Source organism: Colletes gigas, unplaced genomic scaffold (genome assembly GCF_013123115.1).
Source record: "Colletes gigas isolate AHSC1104 unplaced genomic scaffold, ASM1312311v1 Colletes_gigas_Sc00022, whole genome shotgun sequence".
Lineage (NCBI taxonomy): Eukaryota > Metazoa > Arthropoda > Insecta > Hymenoptera > Colletidae > Colletes > Colletes gigas.
The window spans coordinates 3,671,624-3,687,470 of NW_025106651.1; the positions used below are offsets into that span (position 1 = coordinate 3,671,624).

The 15,847-nt window shown below is 38.7% G+C and overlaps 1 protein-coding gene across 2 annotated transcripts in view; it reads right to left on the bottom strand.

The window, feature by feature from the left end:
• Positions 1–300: 300 nt before the first annotated feature.
• LOC122401125 (protein RUFY3-like) overlaps positions 301–15,847 on the bottom strand; it is a 38,241-nt gene continuing 22,694 nt past the window's right edge. For both annotated transcript variants that reach the window (XM_043403074.1, XM_043403075.1), the window contains exon 12: positions 301–1,023. In XM_043403074.1, the coding sequence (XP_043259009.1) occupies positions 895–1,023 (129 nt within the window). In that variant the 3' untranslated portion in view covers positions 301–894. The remainder of the gene's footprint in view (positions 1,024–15,847) is intronic.

Genomic DNA, 15,847 nt, shown 5'->3' on the forward strand with positions numbered 1-15,847 from the left:
GTAACTTTCGCCGACTTATGATAATCTTTTATAATATAAACCCCTCTAAAATCTCTTCGTTCTTATCCCTCGAATTTACAGAATACGGAATTAAAAGAGAGGATAAATAATTAGAGAAAACTAAGATATATAAGACCAGCCTTTTATTCGCATAAAATCTTTTCAACGCTACAGAATCTCTTAAAAATACCATTGTACAGGCACGCGTTTCAAAGAGCTACAGCGCATAAGCGTAACCGCAGTTTCGAGGTTTCGCGACTCCGATCCACATCAATAATAAATACACGTCCGATCCGTGCGTACGCGACTCGGTAAAAATTTCTCGTTAAAAATTGCCGAAGTAAACAAACGGCGAAAATAATCTAAATCTACGAAACTTAACAACGTCGTGTCCCTCGATCGGTTCAGATCATGCTCGCGAAATTCGCGATGGAGGAAAAAACAAATCATAAAGATTGTGCTCGGGAACGGACAAAGTGGATTGCTTTCAACATTGGATCGATCCATCGAATCGCGAAGATTCCTTCTTCGCAAAGGACGCCTTTCACGGATAGAAATCGGGCAAACCGTGTTTTACGCGGAACGTCAAGTAAATCGTACAAAACGTCGCGATGATATTGCGATGAAAGGAATTCGACGCGAAACGATGCAACGTCCGCGTCGATCCCTTTTTGCAGACGACCGCCGTGAGTCGAATTGAAAATGAACGGCGTCGAATAAAGTCCGTCCGAGGGAACGATCGTTCGAGAATACGTCGCGGGCGTCTAGTTGTAAGAAAGAAAACGAGGGACAGTCAGATCTTTTCTTCTGCTTTTCTTCTCGTCATTTCGGCGAACTTTCCATCCAGGACGAACACGTTTCACGCTATCTGGCTGATCGAGGCGCGACCAGGCGTTAGATTCGGCCGAATTCGAGCACGTAACACTCGTCGCAAGCGCGTACGGGCCTCGACGCGTTCGGCAGGAGTATGACGTTGCCGCTGCAATTGCTGCAGAAGATTTTACCGCAATTACGACAATGGTGCTGAAACAGAAACGATCCCTGTTCAGCGTACGAATGAAACGCTGACCATTTTGGTAAACAACGAAGTCGGGTGAATTGTAAATTAATCATTATTATCGCATATCGTAATCAGTGATTAACGATTATCAATAACGGAATAATGCAAGGTGCGGTGACCGTTAGGTTCGATCGATGACCTTCCGAAGCTTTCGAACATGTTAGATATTTCGTTCTTATTCAATTTTCAGATATTTACTAAATTATTGGTTGAGTCATAAGTAATTGCTGGTTCAGGTAGTGGATCATAAACTGTTTTGGGAATTCCAAATGACCTATAGTTCCGTTTTCGCCGTCGTGCTTGCCTTATTTTAGAAGGTTGATCAGTTCAGAAATAGCAGTCAGTAACTCAGAGGAATAATCTATTATAAGTTACTAAACCGTAATGAGACAGTTACAGCAGCCTTGTACAACGAACAATTAAACAGAGTCCAAGAAAAATTGCAAAAGGAACGACCAGCACTTATCAACTGTAAGGGCGTGTGGCGCTGCTCTTCTGCGGGTAGGAACTCTGAGAAGATTCGTAGGAGGATAGAAAAGGAAAGGAGGGGGCGCGTTTCGTCCGGGCCTGCTAGTGGACTCATCAGTAAGGCTTTCTAGCAGATCCTGCCTTAGACTGGGATATTGGGAAGTCGGTCGAGGAGTGTATACATATGGACTATCCAGAGATGACTTGTTGGCTAGGCACCAACAAACTAAACGGGGCACGGGCAAGGAGAGAAGGTCTACGCGCCGCCTTATTTCCACCATAGTGGCCCGCTCTGACGCCACGCTACATAGTAGTAGGGTCTCCATAACCACAAGAGATACACTTTTGTTCTATTCATGGCTAGTATTTTGAGCGTACGGTTGCGCCAATACCTCTCAGTCTTGACCTATCCTACTCTGTTCCTATACGTTTCGTTCGCGTCCTTTGTCACGCGATGGAATTGTAGTTGTGAGCGACTCGGCCAATAATGATAATGCGTGTGAGAGCAGGCGTCGCTATTAAGCTACGGCCAATCGGCGTGCCTAGCCATCAAGTAATCGCTGTATAGTACAGGGTGTCCACGCTAAAGTGTGACAGTCGTGATACTTCAATAACTATTGATGATATGAAAAAATTGTTTACATGTAAATTGCAGGATAAAATAGCATCTCTATTTTGGCGTAAACGAAAATTTTGTTTATGTTATTAATATAAAAGATATGATGGTGAAGTTTCGTTTTTTAAATGGAACTATATATTTTTTTTTGATCATGCAATAGTGCTTTTCAAAACGAATTCATTATGCTGCAATTTATTCACCCGATTTTTATTAGTTTTCAAGATATAACGCTTAGAAGTTTACTGATTTTCAGCGGAGACGTCTCGGCTTGAATGACAAGACATAAAAGCAGTCCTATTGTTGCGTTGTTTGACTCCGCCTGTTGAAACCGATAGCAAGGGTCTAGCTCAGAACGGCAGGCCCGAAAAGTAAGAAACATGGAAAGTATTAACCATCTAAATTATTAACGACTCCATCCTCGATGCGGAAAACTTGGACCGTGATGAACAATACTTTCCATGTTTCTTACTTTTCGGGCCTGCCGTTCCGAGCTAGACCCGTGCTATCGGATTCAACAGGCGGAGTCAAACAGCACAACAATAGGACCGCTTTAATGACTTGTCACTCAAGCCAAGATGGGTCACACTTTAGCGTGGACACCCTGTACAGGGTGTTCGGCCACCTCTGGGAAAAATTTTAATGGGAGATTCTAGAGGCCAAAATAAGACAAAAATCAAGAATACTAATTTGTTGATGGAGGCTTCGTTAAAAAGTTATTAATGATTGAAGTTCCGCCCGTACTGAATTTTTTTCTAGAAAGTGTGTAGAATTTCGGAGGTAGTTTTATTCACCAAAAATTATTGTAATTGACCCTCGCAACCGAAAATAATTTTTCCAGCACAAATTTAACTTGTTTAATTTTTTCGAAAAATTTCACACATCCTCGAATTTTTTTCTCGAAAGTGGGTAGGATTTCGAGGGTATGTCTCATGACCAAAAATGATTGTAATTGACCCCTGCAATCGAAAATAATTTTTCCAAAATGATTTGAAATTTTTTTTCCCCCTGAAAAATTTAGGCACCTATCGATTTTTCTTAAAAATTTGTTTTTGATTTTTAATAAATTTGTTTGACATTCTACAGAAAAGTTGTCTAATACTTTTTTGTAGGTACCCATGGGCTCTGCTTTAGAACAAAATTTCAATAAGATACCTTTACTATTGCAGGAGTTATGGCCGTTTTAAAATTGGAGCAGTTTTAGGGGGCTTTTGTAACTTTACGGTGTTAAGGAACAACTTTTTCAATATTTTTAGAATCTTCACATATTCTTCACTAAAATACGCGTTATTTGCCTTTTGAAACCTTAAAATCCTCCAATCCATTCGGAAGTTATGGTGTTTTAAACATACGGATGAAATTTCAGGGCAACATTTCTAACCTCACATTGTAAGGGGGGAGGGGGGGGGCGGACCGTAGTTCGGGGAATGAAGGAGTGTGGTACCGAAGGAGACGGGGTCTCGTGGTACCAAGGTAGGATGGGTGCGAGGGTGAGGGTTTGTAGTGACTGCAGCGGCTTTTTTTGGAGTCGAGTCCTGAGAAGGACGGATTGTTTATTGTTCAATGCCCAGGCGTACAAGGAGTCGTCGATGTCCGGAGTCGGAGAGCTCCTAAGGTAGACTGACCGTGAGCGAGATGCTAAGGGTAGGTGGCGACGCTCCGCGTAGGTGCCGCATTACCGTACCTCTTAGGACCGCTTCGACGGTGTGGGGAGTCAAGGCCCCTGGCGAGTTTACCCGACGATTACTTTAGAGGGTTCCTACAGCTTGGCACACCCGCGTAGGAGCCGGCACTGTGGAGGTATCTCTGGCGTAGTCGGGAAGTGACTGACTAACATGTTTTGGAGTTTCTCACTGTATGCTTGCAGTACCGTGGGCTTTACACCCTATAACCTGCATTTAGCATGTTAGATTAGTGTAGTTGTGGAATTTGTTGTGTAGAGTTTTATCTACTTAGATTTCATGAATAAAGTTAGAGGGAAAAGTTTCAAAAACCTCTGTGGCAACTGACTAACATGGGCCGAAGGGCCCGCTTTTATACCCGGGCGACCTGCGCTAGCGCGGGCCTGGCCGTTGTTGATTGGCCAGGACCCATCTATTTTTAGCGTTGACCTGGCTTCTTGACGAACGCTTCGCCGACGTTTTTAACGTAACTAAACTAAGGGCGCGGTATAGCGGCTTTTCGGCGAAAGCCGCGTCGTTGTTCTTATTTCTATATTAAATTAATATCTCGTGTTACAACATTATATTTTCGGAAAAGAATTTTTTTCTCGAAAGTGCGTAGGAATCCGCAGGTATGTCTATTCACATAAAAATGATTGTAATTGACCTCTGCAACCAAAAATAATTTTTTCAGAATGATTTAAAATTTTTTAATTTAAATTGATATTCTTGATTTTCGTCTTATTTTGGCCTCTAAAATCTCCCATTAAAATTTTCCTTAGGGGTGGCCGAACACCCTGTATAGCAACCGTGGGGTCGGTCGAGCGCTTGTGAGAGCGCAACCCCTCTGGTGGCAAACGTGGGAGACGACGCCACAGGCGTCACACTTTTGCATGACAACGCTAGACCAAATAGGACAAAAGTCACCCAGGAAACAATTTTGAAACTAGAATAGACCGTGTTACCTCGTCCTCCTTACTCACCGGACCTAGTCCTCACACACTACCATTTATTTCGATCCGTACAAAATTCTTTAAAAATTCAATAGCAACAACCGTGTACAGGAATTCATTCAAACGTTTTTCTCATCAAAACAAGTTGATTTTTTTGTAGTAGAAATTGATGAGCTACCAAATAAATGGGAAAAGGTTGTATTTAATAATGGAGAATACGTTTTAGACTAAGGTGTTCTGTAATTCTTTTAACTCTTTGTGGCACAGGATTTCAAATAATAAAATAGACCCATGTTGCATAGAAATTTTATTGCGTTTTAAATTAAACCAAATTGGTATATTTTTATTAATAATGGTATCACATAATGTAACAATATAGAAAACAAAAAAAGATTGTCGCAATAAACCTTCCGCTTGCAACAATTGATGAACCTGTATTGGTATGTTGAATGTTGCCAACACAAGTGAATACATTTGTAACATTTGTTAAAGATATTACCAACTGCTTTACGTAAATAAGACGAAATATAAACCTATGCACATGCAGCTATTGCAATATTTCGAGATGGGACTAAAAATGTCCCAGCATGCATTACGGTGCATCAAAATGATGGGACACTTTTAATTCCAGCGTGCCTCAAAGAGTTAATAAAAAAATAAAATTAGTGCGAAAAAATGGCAATTACTTATGATTCAACTCAATAATTGATTATTTTGTAGGTAACGTTGGTTTTAACGCGAGCCGTGCAGCGACCAAAGGGTGGAAACGGAGACTTCCGGAAGAATGTACGCGGCGCGGGCGCGAGGAAGTTTTAATTTTTCGGTTGCATGAACGATCCAAGCGAGACCACTGGACAGCGTAGAGGCCTCTTTCAGTCGGCACCACGGAAGTCTTTGGGGCAAACCACGGTTCAACAAGGAGAGGCTGACCGTCCCGCGTACGCTACCAAACGGGCAACATCAAAGCGGAGCGAAGTTATAAGAGGGTGCGAATTCGGACGCAGAGTCAGAGGGAGCCAGAAACTCAGCGGGCAGAAAGTTAGATGGCGGAGAGTCGAGAGAGCAGAGAGAGCCAGGGTGCAGAGAAGTCAGAGAGCGAACGGCAAAATAAACAGGCAGCGTGTCAGGAGACAGGTGCAGTAAACTGCTTTTTCACGGACTACCCGAATTATATTGAAATCCAGATACCTCTATTCGATGAACTTTGGCCTACGTCGGGATTGGGAAACCTACGCGACATTTCCGACCAACATTTATTTTAATTAACAAATAAAGCTTGCGGAATTCAGCGCTTGTTCGGTTCATTGTTCTTCGGGACAATGAATGGAGACATTAGGGTGGATCTTATTTTTGATTATCGAAATTTTTATGTAAGACCCTCTGGATTTGTTCAACTTGATGAAAAAATAATTCCTGGGAAAGTGAAAGTCAATAGGATAATGGGAAAGAGTGCCACGATTGATTTAAAGTTTGGGAATTTCAGTAATTTTACTCCAAATCCAATGTAGCTCTATTTTAATATTTCGGTTGAAGAAATTGTTATATTTAATAAAAGTGTTATTTAATTATAACATTTATCTATAGAGACGACTATAAAGAGCTCATAGAACTAATATGTTGCCTCTATATTGCTTAAAAATATATATTTCTCGAAATGAATTTCTCTTGAGTAATAAGGAAAAACTAGGAATTCAAAATATTTGTATTTTTTTGGTAAATTTATACATTTGAACTTGAATTCGTACCACCGTACCAACAATAGCACCATGATTAGATTTAGAATTTTTAAATAATTTACATCGATACAAACACATAGATGAAGTAATAAATAATGCAATACTTCAAAAATTCTGCAATCAATTATGGTATTTGTCACCAGAGAATATAGCATTATCTTTCTTTGACCCGAATATTTCTGCAAAACTAAAGAAAAAAATGTTTCAAGCTCTTGAAAACGAATATCAGCAAAATTTAAAGAAATTAATTATCCATACAAAAGACGCAGAACATTATACAAATGTTACTATTGATAATTTTATTTCTACCCAAAAGTTTAAATTTTTTTCTCGGTTTCAAATAAATACAGAGTTTTTACGTAAAAACACAGCGTTATGGGAAACAGAGGATAATTATAATGTTCACAATTTGTTCACGGTTTACATGTAATCAAATGTACCGGAACGAGCTGTTTATTTAAACGTTGCGTAAAGTGTTTCATCGAATTTATATCCCGTGTGGGCGAGAAATTGTAAATGGTCTTTGATGATTGTTTCAATAACTAACCGATTCGCATTATTTAAAAACTAATGAAAGAGTATACAGACTGTATTATGAAAGACGAACAAGGAAAACAGGATATCTTACAAATTGTAACAGAATATAAACAGTTTTACTATTATATGTATAAACAAAAAAACATTAAGTCAAAATTTGTATTGAATATGAATATTTTCAAAGTCATTTCTAGTGTCTTGTACCTCTTTCCTCCACATGCAAGCGAATTTTGACTTTATACTCGGTAATCAAAATTTAAGATAACATAAGCGATTGTCAGTGAGGATCAGTCATGGCAACAACTAAATTAAACATAAACAAAATTATTGACAAATTTTATTTTTATGTTTTCTCTGAGATTATATTATTTTCATACGAAATCATACGACATTAAACATTCCACTTATTATTTAAACAAATTCTTTTAAGTTTTGATAAATAACTCTTTTCTGCTGCAATAAATTATAATTATACAGATTTTAGTCTAAATTGCTCGGTATTAATCAAATAACGTGGAAAAATCGGTATTTTCCCATCTTTAATGAAATTTAATTTTGTTACATAAACAAAGTCGTTGTGGCACGCCCTTTTGTTATCCAATTGACTTGATTTTTTGTAGAAATTATTTTTCCCCAAAATGGAACAAATTGAAGGGATTACACGATCAAAATTCAGAAAAACTAAAGTCTACCCTAGGGGACATCTAAAAAACGAAGTTAATTCAATCGTGTTTCTGAAATTCTAAACAAATTCGAAACAAAATTTACTTGAAGTGAAACTATACGCGAAAGAACTCGAGAACAATCTAAAAATGTTTTTAAAACAACCCATTAATGCCATCCCACTTTTGGGAGACTTAAAATTGGTAAAGTTAAACAGCTTCGAAATTGTCCTCACGTGCTTTCTACGCCATTCTATTTAACAATTCCTAGATTGTATAGTGACTTATAACAAGAAATAGATAATGTATGATAATCTACGCCGATCTGCATAATGCCCGAATGTTCAGGAACTATCAAAGTCCATGGGGAAACTAAGTTTGTGCTCGCAGAAGATAATACTCTTTAGTTGTCCGTGAACGCAGTTATTTTATTACATTTTCTAACGAGATAAATTTACCGGTGAATCCATACTGCCTATCATAATTGTTTTAAATCGACTTAGAAACAACAAGAATCGACGAACGGTAGAAAGTCTGAGTCCTTCTTCAAATTTAAAAGCGGATAAGTTAAACGAGCTCACATATGAAATTCTGTCACATCCACCGTACTCCTCAGATTTATAGCTCACTGATTCCTATATTTTTCGCTTCTTGAGCAATTCTCTGTGATAGGAAACGATCTTCGAACAAAGAGTTATAGAAAACACATTTTTAGGATTGCAAATCTGGAACAACTTCTATAGAAATGGGGTTCGATGATTTACAATGCTTTAGCAAAAGTGTTTCGATCCATTTATACGTTCAAATCTTTCAAATTGTGTCGTTAAATAGATGAAACGTATTTTATTCTAAAGAAGGAACGTTTCAAAAATTAATGTGAACGTACGTTTAACGCTAAACCTTACAATAAAACTAATTAATTAGAATGCATAAGCTTGATGAGCGGGGTAAAATTACACGTTGGAAATACAGGTTTTGGGGGGTGGTATAAAATTGAACGTGGAAAAGTTTTATGTTCAGAAAGTTTCCAGAAGTAACAGTTATTTTCTAATTGCGTGTAATTACTAAAGTTGAACATCAAGCACGCGAAGGTAGTTTGGAATCAAATCTAGGCAAATTATTTTAATTAGGTACGTTCCAGTCAACACACTGTGCTCTATTGTTTCCCAAAGAAAATAAACATAGATGGATAGTCTCTCATTACAGCCTCCCTTGATTTTAATAAAAAATAAATACTAAATAATGCGTGTATAAACATTCAAATATATTACTTATGAAATTAATCAAAATTTAAGCTGGTCTGTTTCGATTCCACTTACCTCTTTTATTTATAGTAAGAAAAAGTAAATCGTAATTTATAAATTATAAACTTGGAATACACGTAAGGAGAGAAATTATTACCACCGAGCAGCGTCCTCAGTTTTATCAGGAAATCAAAAACGATCGTTTCATAGTTTGCCAGCTTACGCCATAAAGCTTTCAATCAAAATGATGTATCGCGTCATCGTCGATCTCATTCTCATTTACATTGGGCGATCGCAATATTTTGTTGGCGACACCAACAGCAATGAAGTACGCGGAGAGAAGAAAAAAGCTGAACAACGAGACGTAGATTCCGCCAGGGTGGCCGCGACAAAAGCGGAAAAAGCTCTGCTGCGTAGTTGTCAGTTACGGATTACGGGCGTACGAATGAAAAAAAAGTTCACCAGCTTGCACCTGAAGCTGGCACGCGGACAACAGTCCACGGAAACTTTTCCTTCGCCGTCTGAAATTTCGTTCTAAAAGCACGCTCGATATTTTTGTACCAGAAAGTCGTAAGAATTTGTTAAAAGGATCGATTAAGATCGCGTCCTGTCATAGACGGTTCCCACGGGCGAAACCATTCCGGACCATAACCGAATGGAAATTGAAATTTGCAGAAATCTAGGAAACTCGGATGTTCGGGGAACCCCTTCCTTGAAAATTATAATATAAATTAAGCGAAATTAGTATGATTAAACGCGAACGGTTTGGATGCTTATTTCTTTCAAAGGCACGCCCAAAGTGAAATAAATGAACTTATGGAGCGACTCGAAGCTTCGATTAATTCAACGTTGAAACGCTAATTAAACGCAGTGACGTGGGACGTGCATTTTAAAGCGGCAACCCTTTGAATATTTTAATTAAATATATTTCTTTACTGAATAGGCCATCGCGAAACGAAGTCCCTCGGGGTAAAAGGATGCATCAACTCCAGGTTAAATAGATACTTCGATAATTTACAACGTTTAAAGTTCTTTTCCGGCGGATCTGTCCCTTCTTACTGTCTGACGAGGAATTTTTCGGTATTACGGGAACGACGAACGAAGAAGAAAGACGGAATAAAAGACGTTACTTACTCGTAAGTGGTTGTCAAGTAACTTCGTCTCACCTGGGGACGGAACAAACACCGTGGAAGAGAAACGAACATGATTGAGAACGCGCTGGACAATTCAAACAATAAGAAACACTTAAGGATTTGCAAACCGTGAGGATAAAAGGGTGTAAAGGGAAGAAGAATAAGAACTTTACGGCGCCTATACGTTCCGTTCCGTTCTCTACCCTTCAGCGAGCCTCTCCTCTTGCCACCCACGATTTCTCCATTACCCGGTGGTCTTTATTTTCAAGCCATTACCGACGGTCTATTATAATAATGCGGAATTCGTCGTCTAAAAGGGAAAAGAGAGACGCGGAGGCGGCGGCGGGATCTGGCGCGACCACCACTCTAAATTTTACATCTAAATTGAATCCCCCTAAGTAAGATGGCGTACCTTCGGTCATTGGAGGGTGGTTGCCGGTTATTACCGAAAAGTAAGAGCCCGAATAATATCATCCAGATAACCGATTTCCTCGCGAAGTTAATTATTGAACCGTCCCATCAACATGACTTACGACCGAGTCCTAGTAGATTGGCGACTGCAACTTCGTACCCGGGGCGGCTGCCTTGAGCCCGTACTATCTTCGCGGAAATAGATACCTACTTATAGATACTTTCCAGCGCGAATAAATCAAGCTAACGATCGGATTCGGGAGATACTGTCCTCCGAATGATCGACTATGGACGCTCTCGAAGATTTATCAAGTCTGACAACTTGTGTATTCTATCGGATACTTTATTCGACGAGTCATTAAGTGTAGCCGTGAAAGATTCTAGAGCTTAACGTCCTAAAGTTATTTAAAATCACAGCAAACCGAGTCTTTTAGTCTAGAATGGCTTCTAAAGTTGTCCTTAACAGTTTTTGTAAAGGTTTTGTTAGAGATTCGCTCAAATTTCAACTTCACCAAGAGTGGAATCGTTACTAAAGCATGATAAATTAGAAGACAACTTTCTCTATAGCTCGAACAGGAGCAATTGGTCGTTCGAGGTCACCGAGAAGCTATCCCCACCACCTGGTTAAACTATCCCCACCGCCCTCTATCTTCCAGACAGAAAGGCAAGCTGGCGTGAAAAAGGGAGTCGTGTCTGACGTGATTCACAGTAACATAAGTGGCCTTCAACAGCTATTTAAATTTGATGGGGCTATGGGTTGTTTCGCCTTCGTGCAACGAAAGTTATCTCAGTCATTTTCCGCACGATTGCGTGAACGATTTTCTTTTTTAGAAAATCGTTAACCTAATTAGACGTGTCATATTACCTGTAAGCTATTTCGCTGTCGAGACGGAGACTCGTAAATCGCGGAATAAAGAATCAACATTCTGATACGAATCTCAACGATGTAAGATCTATTAGGATTTTTTATTCTATAAAAGTAACAAAACGAATTGTTGTTGTTAATTGTGTTAGTAATTTTCAAGAAAATTTTCGTGCTAACTTAAAACGATGTAAATCGATTGTCAAGGAATTTGTTATTTTCCAAACGTAATAACGATTGTATGCATGAGCTGAGTACAAACACAGTGGTACATAATTATCGAATATGCGTTTAAAAGCATTTCTCGTAATATCGTTTCCTGTTACAGTGGATATGTAAGACGGTCGACATGTTTCACTTATTAACATCTGTGCGCAAATCGATATTGACCATAATGTAACGTTATGAAGCCATTTCGGCATCGCAAACGATGGTACCTCCTTATTCCAATTTACAATTTATGCGTTCTAGCATCTGGTGGCTGCGATATTTTTGAAACCGATTATTAAACGGAACAACTACGTATCGAAATGTTTTCCATAAACGTCAGAAATGTTCGTGAAAATTTCTATCTAGCATGTCACGAATTACGCGGACAAATCGGAGATAATTTGACGGTTTCGGCATTGACGAAGGTTTAAAAAGAAACAGTAAAATACCAATTATCGATTTGTTATTTTCCATTTAATTAATATTTTTCAGTATAGAGCGGATATTAAAAAGCGCAGCTATTTTCGCGCGGGCTTTCGAAATCGCAAGGACGCAATTACCAGAAAATTAATTACAAACACGATACGTATTTTCGCGTATAAATCGGCCAGATATGAATTGGAATAAAATAGAGAGGATCGCGAGGAGATTAAATTAAGAAATTACGTATTATTGTTGATAAAAATTATCGATAAATTCGCTTACAAAATTACGTCTCTTTAAAATGGAAATAATCTCAAACACACGATTTTTTTAAATCCATTTTCACGAGTGTTTACGACTATAACGTCGTTCGTTTAACAGCGTTGAAACTAAAAATCCCAAAAAACAGCGACGTAATTCATACTTTAAATCCAATTCGCGTATCTGTCGCGTATTTGATTCATCCACCTCCGCACGGAATTTGATCCACCATTGATCAAGAAGAATTTCATTTACTCTGATTTACTCAAACACGAACGAGACAATATTTTCCTTTGCGTATGGAAATAAAAATACTTAAGCGGCTTTACGACGCAACCACAGGCGAAATTAATCTATCTCTTTGGTTCTCTTTTTGTTTAAACATCTGTAAGCTGCTTATCGATTTCGATCTATAGCAATACTTTTTCTTTATTATATTAAATGACAACCAGGATCGAATACCAAGAAGTAGGGTCAGTTGCCCTAATATGGAATACTTTTTATATACACATGTTTCACTTGCATGCAAAATTCTTATAAAAACTTAAAACTGGCGGAACTTTAAACGTTAATAACTTTTTAACAAAGTCTCCATCAACAAATTGGCATTCTTGATTTTCGTCTTATTTTGACTTCTAGAATCCCTCATTAAAATTTTTCCCAGGAGTGGCCGGACACCCTGTATATTTATATTTGAAGAAATAATCGAGCTAAAACAAAGCTGATACACTTACCTCATTATGTATAATATTAGGTCAAAAATTACCTTACAAAAACTCAAAAAATGAATTTAGCGACGTGCCATACAATGGCCTTTGGATGACTTTTAGCTCAGAAATTCACAGTAATTAACGAAATAAGTTTCCTACGCGTTAATAAAACGTAAACGTAACTCATAGTCAATGATACTTTCCAACTGAATGTAAACACTTTTAACTTTGATTTAATCTTTTACGGACGTAGTATTACTAAAATCTCTGTAAAGTCAGTAGTACAGTCCAAGTTATGTAAGAGTATCTATCTAATAATGAATCGTATTTCGAATTCCGAAAAAATTAAAACATTGTCGACGTATGAGTGCAAAAGGAATACTCGTCAGGCAGTGAATTTATGCAGACAGCGATGTCATCCCTGTAGAAAAACAATTTATAACATTCTACGTACTTCAGAAATAGAAAAATTGTGGCATTGTTATGTTATATACAATTTTTATTTTCTTTTTCTCTTTATAGCAATCATCACTGTGGAACCACTAACAAGTTGAATATGTATTTGTTTCGTTTACATCACACAAAGCCCTTGTTTTGGTTTTAAAGTATCAATACTGGTAGACTTGTTCCGGTAATCAAACTATTCCGGATACATCCTACAACACTACCATTATTAAAATAAATAAATATGTACTGCAAATAAAAGATCGAATTAAAGATGTGTGTGTTTACTGTTTACATCCAGGTGGAAAGCATTATTGACGTTACGTTGCGTAAAAAAGTAATCAAAAGTCGAAAAATAAGGACCACCCTACTGTTCAAACTCAGAACGTATCACGATCGTTACTACAACTTTGACGAAAACAAGATAGACAATCTCATCAAGGCCTTGGAGGAAACTAAACCATCGAACAAAATAGACTCTAAAAAAACGACGTTGATCAAGAGGCCTTCAAGAAATCGTTCCCCTCGTCTCGAGACTGCTATTATTCTTGATACGTTGTTCCGTCATCCTCTAGGAGCTCGACAACCGAACACAACCTGGTGCACAACGAACCCGGCCGCAATTCACGGTAACAGCGCCCCTACACACAGGAACAAATTCACCATCTTAACGCTGCCAGCCACGGCAGGTGGCAGCTACTAGAGCGGGAGGGGGTGGGTTATTGTTTTGCATGCCTTTGCATGTGCAAGTACGCAAGCTTGCATTCGCCTCGGTTTTTCCAGGAACCTGCTTCCGAGCCGCGTCTTTCCAGCACTCGCGAACACATCGGCTGGGCCGACCGACAGGGCTTAACCGCCGGCAACGATTTTAGCCACACGTTCACCCATGGGTGGCCTATTCTATATTAAACAGTATGGTAATACTCGTGCGCCGCGAAAAATGAGTAACAAGAATAACCCCTAGACTGGCTTGTTATTATGCAATAACTTACCACCCCGTTCCAACGCCACCGTCCCCCGAGCCATCCCCCCTCGCAATGCATCGTCTCTTCCTCACACCGTCGTGCAACGTTGGTAGAAAAAAAGAAGGGAATGCGGTCTAAATGTGTTTTATGGGCCAACCAACGTCTCTATCACGACAACCGCTGAATATGCATGCCCGACGTGCATGCATCGCACATAATCGTTGCATTCGGCCGGACGAGGGCGCAATAATGTGATTGGAATGCGCCCCAGGGACATTTCAAAGGCTGGATTTACGACGACGGACTATTTTTGGCGAACATCTGGTAGAAATATACGCGCGCGTCGTCGACCAATCTCGCTGACGTGCAATTTAACTTTGACGAACGTCTTTCGAAAACATTTCGAGCTGCTCAGCGGTTCAGAATCATCGAGACTTTGCTTGGTAATTGGTACAACAGATTGAATTTGTGTGTGTGAGTAATCAAGATAAAACCATCTTTCAATCTTTCATAATGTAACCTACGTGCAATTTGGCTCTAACGAACATCTTTCGAAAACATTTGGAGCTGCTCAGCGATTTAGAATCATCGAGACTTTGTTTGGTAATTGATATAACAGATTGGATTTGTGTTTGCCTGGGTCAGATGAACGCATGGAGTAATCAAGATGAAACGTTGGAACATCTTTCAATCTTTCATAATGTAATCTACGTGCAATTCGTCTCTGATGAGACAACTCTGATTGTCTTTCGAAAACATTTAGCGCTGCAGAGTGGTTCAGAATCATCGAGATTCGACGAAACTAGAGAATGTTTTCAGATTTGCTTGGTAATTGGTATAACAGATCGGTAATGTTTGTGTGTCTGTGGGTCAGATGAACGTATGCAGTAATCAAGATAAAACATTGGATCATCTTTCAATCTTTCATAATGTAATCCAAGTAGAATCGTTAATCATCCTGGCTGTTGTAGTGTATCCTCTCAGATGTTAGACGACTGCCATCGAAATCCCCATTTCCCATAAGTTCTAGTGTAACCATCGATCCAGTTCGAGTAAATCGACTTTTAAAGCGCGGATTTGCCAGGAACCTCCACTGACGTGCCCGCTATAAAAAGAATATAACTTCTAACCGTTTTGATATCCTTTATGAGACAAGTGGCATGAAGCCTTCGAACCGTTGGTAATACTTACACTTAAGTTTGGGTCACTTTATAGAAATAAACTTCAGAAAGGAATTAAGATCTTGCAATTTTAATTAAAACGTCAGATGAGAATAGAAACTGTAGAAAATATCGTATTTTTACCTACAATTCTCTGTAGATCTTACCCATCAAACAGTAGTACCACTTAAAATTATTAATGTCGTCTATAAGACACTAGGAAAATGATGGGAACGATGAAGTCGTAAAATACTGATTTGTAGAACTATCCAGTAACAGATTTCACTATACTGAATCCTCCTAACATTAAATGAATTTAACTGTTAAATTT